This window comes from Amblyomma americanum, chromosome 10 (genome assembly GCF_052857255.1).
Source record: "Amblyomma americanum isolate KBUSLIRL-KWMA chromosome 10, ASM5285725v1, whole genome shotgun sequence".
NCBI classification, from domain to species: Eukaryota; Metazoa; Arthropoda; class Arachnida; order Ixodida; family Ixodidae; genus Amblyomma; species Amblyomma americanum.
In genome coordinates, this window is record NC_135506.1 from 107,488,642 (window position 1) to 107,497,276 (window position 8,635).

Below are 8,635 nucleotides of genomic sequence, written 5' to 3' on the forward strand. Positions count from 1 at the left end.
GAGCAAATCAGCGCTAACTTTTGCCCGCGTGTCCTTCTGCTCCTGTCTGAGGGAGAGCGGCACAAGTCTGGCATTCAGCTTTCGGTTCCACAAGCTCTCACGCAAAATTTGGTGGCATGCTTTCTTAGTAATGCCGAGAGCATCTGATAGCATGCGAACTGTAATGGTGCGGTCGACATTGCTTTAGGATTTCCCTGATCCGAGCCACGTTGCTTCGTTCCATGAGGTTGAAGGGCGCCCCTGCCTTGTGCCGTCTTCCACCGACGTTCTCCCCAAAACGAACCTCTTGTGCCATTCCAAAACTCGCGCCCGCGATAATGTCTCGTTGCCGTAAGCGTCTAGAAGGAGCAAATGCGTCTATGTGGCTGTCTTTTCAAGTTTCAAACAGAATTTTATCTTTACACGCTGTTCGAGGTGGACGTTCATCACTCCACATTCACTCAGAGTTTCTTAGAAAACGCAGACGACTGGTGACAACGTATTTTTTAGGGTGCCTCGATGGGCCAGCGCCGCTTTCATTGTGAAGACACCGCTCCCGAATGGGATGTTGGGTCTCACTCTCCCGTTCAGTTGCATTGAGCGCAATGTGGCGCGCCGTCTCGAAGAGAAAACTGCAGCTGCCGCGAGGACTTCGGAATATTTGGTGTTCTACCTTGACAGAGTGGTACCAGAGATAGTTTAAACAGTGAATCCGAGGTAGTTACTCTAAAGTAGACTATATTTCGCAGCTAACCTGCGGATAAAGTCGCCGCCTTATGAACAGTCGGTGCACTCATGAGTGTTGGTTCTCTTCTGTAGCATTTATTTTGAGCTGCGTTCCTTCATAACAGCTTTCTAACAATTTGCGTAGCATATTCCAGTGCAAGCTTCTGACCCGGATACTCTACATTTCGATTACTTTTCCAACAATCAGGATTACTTATTTCGAGCTGGAGTTGCATATTGGCCAAATACTGCCATTCAGGCAGCTTTTCGTTCGACATGAAATCAATGCGAGAAGGTGCGTTTCATGGCTGCTAATTTAAATAAATATCAGGATGCAAAGATAAGTAGTGCATTATCCCTCCGTCCCAAGCAGAAAATGTTTTGGAAAACATGCGTTTCGCATGCCTTACCTCTCATACTTTGAGGTTTACGGTTCACGCAGTCTGGTTTGGCAATTTTTTCTGCGCGCGCTGTCACGAGCAAAGCCAAATATCTGGTGCACTTTAATAGTGTTTGCAGAACACCCGGGAGCACAACAGACCCTCATAACTTGATCTCTGACTGATACATCGCGCACACTACGAGCTCACTTAAAGCAAAAGGGCGTGGCCCGTTTTCGCCTCGGTTCTGCAAGTTTTGTGCGTTCTCCGCCGCCTTTTTTGTTCCGATTAGAGGAACCTCGTTGTCGTTACGCGTCGGGGCCTTTCTTCTTGCGATTACAGCCGCCTCGGTACACATCGCACGTTCTGCACCACGCTGTCTGAAGTCGCATGTTTTGACCACCAGACTACAAGCGCTTGCATTGATGACGTAGACAAAGAACGCTGAAAGGCGAGTGCTAAAACCTGCCAGGCCAGATCAAACGTTGCCGAGCGGCTTTGGATTCACAACCTGATCACGAAAGCGTTTCGCAATAAGGCAGCCGTATTATTTATGCGCTCTGGCGGGTAAGCGAGTATGCGAAGCTCTCGTCGCAGCTTTTTCTTCAGTTTAATATTTGTTTTATCTTAATGCCACGAAGGCAGGAAGGCTCTCCTCTCTTCTTTGAGGCAGCTCTCTACGAATCTCCCTGCGCCAAATCTATCTTCTGTGCGTCAGTAAGCAAAGAAGGCGTGGCTGCGTGACGCGAACGCAAGGCGGCTTTTTTTCTCCAGTTACCGTTTATTTTTCTTCCTTTTCGTATCACTTTTAGAGAAACTACAACTGGGAAAAAAAAGGCTCCTTTCAATGCCCTCACGCAGCCACGTCAGTAGAATTCGTCACGCGTGTTTCTGGACAACCATATCCTATTGATTACTTTTTTTTCCTCCTTCGTCGGCGGCGGCGGCAGCGGCAGCGGCAGCAGCAGCAGCAGCAGCAGCGGCAGCGGCAGCAGAAAACCAAGTTTACGTAAAGCTGAGGATTTAATGTGGTCTATATGGTCATTCCATTTTAGTTGCTAGTTTATTACAATACCAAGATACTTATACCTTGGCACTTCTTTAACCGGAACGCCATTACTGCAATTGTTGAAAGAAAACGGATTTTTCTTGTTATCCGCAAGAGCACAGTCTTCTGAGTATTTATTTCCATACCCCATTTTTCACTCCAGGAAACGACACTAAGCAGAGCATTATCTAAATGTTCCTGGTCAGAAACGGAAGATACCGGAGTATATATCATGCAATCATCGGCAAACAGAGCAATCTTAACAGCTGAGTTAATATCGGAAACTAGATCATTTACATAAATTAAAAAAAGTAGAGGACCAAGCACACTTCCCTGAGGGACCCCAGAGGTTACAGGGAGCGGGGGAGAACAACTACCGCCAATCTCCACAAACTGTGTCCTGTGTTGTAGATAAGCTGCAATCCAAGCAATGAGCGGAGGTGGTACACCAATGAGCTTCAGTTTTAAAAGGATTACACAATTCCAGGATTACACAATTGCAACTGAAAGGTTGATTTGCTAATGCTCTGAAAATTCTTCAAGCTCTTTTTTTTCTCACCAAGCGCTTTTTTGTTATTTTACTTTAAATATTCTCCTATCGTTTTTCATTAATACAGTTTTCAAAATTCAGGCTGGGCGCTAATATTTTGTCGCAATCACCTATGGAAATTTTCTTGTTTATGCCAGTACAACTTGGCCAATCCCCCCATGTGTGTATGTGCCATGTTTATATCTCTATTCAATCTTCTCGCGTCCTTTTTTTCCGGCGAAAATGTACCTTGGCCAATCCGCCGCATGGGTATGTGCCATATTTACTCAGGTGAAGAAGAAGAAGAAGGAGATTACGCAAAGAGCCACAACGACTTAATCATTATTATTTATTCTCTCTCTTTCTTATTTTTCTTATAATTTTGAAATCAAAACTGTCATCCCTTTTCTGTTCATGAGGAACAATTCACCGGTGTTGCGCCCCCACGTGCTTTTCCTTTTTATTACCTGCGTTCAAGTGAACAGCCACCCGATTCTTGGCCGATCCCCCTGTGTGGGTATGTGCCATCTTTTGATAGGCTAACAACAACAACAACACTGCTTCCGTAATTGACGTGCCATCAGGCAGCTTAGTGTTCCAGGCACCATCGAGACCATCATGTTCCGCAGTAAGTGGCGTCTATACATGCCGCTTCAGTTCCGTACGCTAGCTCGCATCGCGATATACTCTTCACGGCGTACCTCCTCCATTCTCCTGCAAAGGTCCTTTCGAAATAACTGTCGTGACGTGAGCTAAACTAGAGTGCTGCGTGGCCCCACCTCCGCGCGTTTACAGCTGGCTCACACTGCCAGATGAATATATGCTCTCGCTGTTTCCTGACCACTGCCTCAGCTTTCCCTGGAGACGCTGGACTACACATTGCCGTACTGCTAATGTGTCCAAGCATAATGTCAACGAGAATCAAGTCTGCGTCTTAAGTCATGACTGTGGCTTGTAGTTCATCTTTATTAAACCGTTTCCATGAACATCCGTACTGCGGAGCTGTTGTTGCTCCGTACTCCGCTTTCTGCGTCCAGAGGCGCCTCATTTTGAAATCTGTGCGACGGAACTAGTTTGTGATGGCAACTGATGAGGTCGCTTGCTCAATCAAACACATCGGGCGCGCGTGCGCTTTTTTTTACTGGCAAGGCGTCAGCTCTGCCGCCGAGGCTTTTCGGTGATCGAAGACGTCTTTGGCGTCAGTAATGAAATTCTCGGCTATGTAACCTTGTAAGTAGACGGTCGTCTGGGCAACTGATATCATCGAGCACAGTGAATGTACAGCTCAATGTAATAAAGGCAAGGCCCACTCACCTTTAGACTTTCTTAATGGTTAAATAAATGATAGTGAAATGGGCACCTGTGCTTCATCACCCTCCCCTCACCCAACCTTCGCAGGAGCCCACAGACGCAGAGAGGTAAAGGATCCGCGATGGAGATAGAGTCGACTGCAATGCTTCTGGTGGCGGGTGGCAAGGTGAGCTGACGCACTGCACTGTGCTTTCCTTCGGAGGGAGTGCGGTTCAGCAGAGCTGTAGAAGTTCCACGGAAGGAGACCGTGGTACCACTCAAATGTAAGCAGTCTTTTTTTTTTATTCGAGAAGTGTGCCATGAGGCATAAGTTGAAAAGGAAAGGGGGGAAGGAATGCACGGGATTGAAAGTTAAAAGAAGGAGTGAAGAACCGTTGCGCTGAGGTAGTCGCAGAGGTTGTTAATGAAACGGTTGTCCATTGTCCACTTCACGAAGTCACTTTCGCGGTTCCACCGCAGGCCAACCTCCCTGAGGAGCCGTTTTCTGATAGCAGCCGTCGCTGGGCACGTCCACAACAAGTGCCGCACATCACATATGTCCGGTGCAGCGCCACAGTGAGGGCACCTGTCAGGTAGTGGCAGATCTTTATCTTAACTTTACCGGGTGCTGGGACTTCGGTGATCAACGAGGCCGAGTCCACGGGTGGAGGCCGGTGCATTGCAAAATGTAAGCAGTCTCACGCTACAACCTTTCAAGACGCTTTCGTGTTCTCTTAAAGGCGGGCAATGTGGCCACGTCAAAACTTGAATCCCGACAGTGTATAGCATCGATAGAAAATAAAGTATCTGAAAAAAACTAAAACAGCTGCCTCTGATGAGCGAACTTGCCCACCGATAATATCCTTGGTTGTGTGTTCGATAGTTTCGTGTGTCGTTACTTGTGCTTGTCGCTGCACTGGTGCCTTTTAAGGTTTTTAATGTAAACGGGCAAAACACGCCCACATATGTAATGCCAGCACGTGGACCAACTTGTCATGCGGTGCGCAGGTGTTTAGATCAGCAGTGACTTGGTCAGGTCCGCAGGCCTACCGATATGCTTCTGAGCCCTGTTAGGATTGTTTACTACACATGTGAAGCTTGAGGTTTTTTTTAAGGAGGGCTCTTAGCCTTGTCACTCTGGATTTTGATAGCTGCAGCACAAGCACCGCTACAGGGCTAAAAGCCAAACCTTATACCCTGAAGTATTTTCACTTACACTGTTCCTAAACATCTACTGGGGGTTTTTGGTGTCGACAATATCATCATCTTCAACCTAACTTCGGGCACATAAGGAAGAAGGCCTCTCTCATGTATCTCCAGTTACCGTTTCTTTGCTATCATTGCGGCTACCTTTCCCCGTAAACTTGCTAATCTCATGCGCCCACCTGACTTTCTGCCGCCACCTGCTACGTTTGTCTTACCTAGAAATCCTGTCCGTTACCCTTAACGACCATTGCATGTATTTCCTTCGCATTACATGCCCTGCCCAAGCCCATTTGTTCTCACTAATCTCAACATATCAGTCTTTGTAGCACATAAAGATACCGTCTCGTGTGCAACGCCGTATCGTGCTGCTGCCGTTACCTGGCACGTTACACATGATCATGCCATGCTCAGGCAGTTTAAGAATAAAGATATGTTCGCAGTTGGGTATTTTATTTTTTATGTTGTGCCAGATGGTATTTTTAATACGCCGTGAAAGAACATCACATGGAGCAAAGGCAATCCAGTGGAGGAATGTTCGGCTTACTTGCTTTGCTGCAGTTTTTTCTAATATCATTTTATGCGTCCGCATGCATACACTTATGCGATTAGTGAAATTTGTTGGTTGTGACTTAGGCTATGCTGGCCGCGACAGAAACTTTCTCGTCATTTGAAACCATGTGGCGGCGGGGAATAGTGTTAGTCCATCGACCATCAGCTTGTCAGTTCACCCGTTCATCTGGCAGCCCTGACCTAAGTTTAAATGCGAACAGCCTTTGGGATATCAACGGCAGTTGGCGCTGTCTCGTAACACAGCTTCCTGCCATTCTTTTCATCTGACGGCAAAATGAACGGTCGTCAAATACGTCATGTAACAGGGATATAAAACGCAGTGGAATATATCTTCAGTTCTGTCGTTCCTAAGGTACTACACACTAAATATTTGGCCTCTATACTCTTTTAAAACATTTTTTACTAGCGTAGCAGGTTAAATGTAACTTACGAAGGAGGAGACACAGGCAGAGAGATGAAATTTGCGTTGATACGGTGGCCGCAGGTGCCACAGAAGAGGGGCAAGTGACACCAGTGGGACAGGCTTTCATCCTGAAGCGGATGTAGATGAATAAGCCGTTACTATGGTGACGACGTGAATAACATCTGCATTTAATGGTTTTATAATGGTATTTAACGGAGGCGTGTGCGATTGGTGTACGTATACAACTTTGCGCTTTTATGCAAGACTCAAATTCCTCTTGATGAAAGCCTAGCAAAGCCTTAATAACGGTAATTATTCACATGCCTTTAAGAAAATTGAAATGCGAAATGTAGCCGTTTTTTTAAGCTAATGTTGGCGCGGCAATTGCGGGAGTCATCAAAGTATTTGCAAAAAATTAATGCTTCTATATTGGATCGTCAAGAATGGAGTTCAGGTGTATGTGAGAAATATAGCCAGTTCTTTAGAGTGAACTGGGGATCTATTTTCTTTGTTTTGACTGAATCACTGCTATAAATTAAGAAATAAATGGTGTTATTACCAGTATCTTATATATTGCGTACAAAAAATGATGCAACAACATAAATTCTACTATAAATTAAAAACAGTGATATATACTAAAGGAGCAAAAAATAGAGCCTTCTTGTTCACGTCTATTTGAAAGATTAGAAGGGAGAATCTGATCGCCTGTTCTTAGTACTGTTCCGCAGTCACATAACACGCGCCTAATTGGATGTAGAGGGGTGGCTACACCGAAGACGGTACGAGGGATCATAATTTTATTCATTTCAGATACCTTAAGAGCCCTCAAGTGAAAGCTTTACATGAGGAATGTGCTTACAATATGGTATTAGTAAAAGAACGATTCGGTAACTTTTCCAAGATTATCCAGACTTTTATGAAGAATGCCAGTTACGGGAAGACTGTTACAATCACGAACTGTCTGAATGAAGGGGTGAAGATCGGTCATTGTGCACACTTGAGGCGTGTGAACGGCTGTGGGGTGAATTGTGCAGGCTGAAAAACGATGATCAGGGTTAATACGAGAGTAATTAGGAGAAATGTATTATATTATATATTACAAAGATAGTCTTGCAGTTTGGCGGCACTCCTGGAGGTCAGATAGGTCTGCTTTATTTTTAACGCGCGCAACACTAGCAGACAGCGAGTAATTAGAGTAGATTAATCGAACGGCTCGATTTTGTCATGCTCAGTAGAACTGGTGAGTGCAATTCCAGCTGACAGGTGCGTACAATAAAACCTCTGTGGGAGCTAGATGTAAATTACGACGAAGGCAGCCGAGAGCTTTGTTGGCGTTGTTAACTACCCGCATTATGTAGGTAGACAGAGGTTCTCAAGAACGCTCGAAAACTAAAAGAATAATGTCGGATATCCTTGTTTCCCACAGACAAAGAGCAAAATGCAAGACCAGGCAGCCAGTGAAGGCTGCACAGACAAAAGCAAACCACCAGACAGCAAGGATGGCTTTTTCGGTTTAGCCACCAAAACATCTGCCTGTTCGGAGCTCCAGCCATCGTCCTGCACGTGTGTGTTTTGCTCGACCTGGCAGCGTGGTCTCAAGAGAAGGTATTAACACATTGCTTAACATTACTTTCAAATCGACTGCTAGTGCGGCGCTAAGTTGACAAGACATCAAGAAATAGAGCGCGCACATGTATTAACATCAAAATAAACAATAGACAACAAAAAATAACAGGTGCACAAGAGAGGTTCGTGATAATCCTTTACAAAAGGTGGCAGTGAACGGAGATGTTAAACCCACAAAAACGACAAAAATGCTTTTTGGCATAACGAAGTTTCCATGTGCTGCTAAGACGAAAACAATTGCAATCAATATAGCGCTAAAATTTATAGATTTGCAGTGGAAAGTAAGTAGCTCCTTCTAAGAACATCTAATACGCCTACTTTCGTTAATATACAGTGTATCCCAATTAACTTCCGCTAATCCAACAATTCTTGACAAAAGCATTTTTGAGCAGGAATCAGGTCATGGACGCAGTTTTATCGTATAATGTAAAATTTCAGTATAACAATCAATATATCCGTCGACCACCCGACGGCAGTTTTGAAATTATTTTTGCTATTAACATTTTTGCTATGGTCAAAAGTGTTGCCCATTGGCTTTCTATGGCAGTCCTAACTGCTCGACGCGATCTGGAAACACATTAAAAGAAAGATTTTGTTACACATCAGAAGAATAGACCATTACCTTCAATATTTCTATAATACAACGTCTGTCCGTAAAGTTCCGAGACTAAGTCCATTGAAATAATATTGCTTAACATTGAAATCATTTGTGCAGCATCCCTTCGAAACAGTCTCCCTTGCAGTCTATACACAACTTCCAACCCTTCTTGAGGTCTTTGAAATAGTTGCAAAACGCTTCTTTTGGCAGGGCTGTCAGCTCCTTTGTCGTGGCGTCTTGAATGGCCTCCACGCTCCCTATCCCTATCCAGCGACCTTTT

The 8,635-nt window shown here is 44.9% G+C and overlaps 1 protein-coding gene across 1 annotated transcript in view; it reads left to right on the top strand.

Moving 5' to 3' along the window:
- The first annotated feature begins 4,066 nt into the window (after positions 1-4,066).
- The window catches only part of LOC144107632 (uncharacterized), a 40,605-nt gene continuing 36,036 nt past the window's right edge, over positions 4,067-8,635 (top strand). Inside the window, exons 1-2 of the mRNA XM_077640733.1 lie at positions 4,067-4,139; positions 7,558-7,736. Of these exons, the coding sequence (XP_077496859.1) occupies positions 4,095-4,139; positions 7,558-7,736 (224 nt within the window). The 5' untranslated portion in view covers positions 4,067-4,094. The remainder of the gene's footprint in view (positions 4,140-7,557; positions 7,737-8,635) is intronic.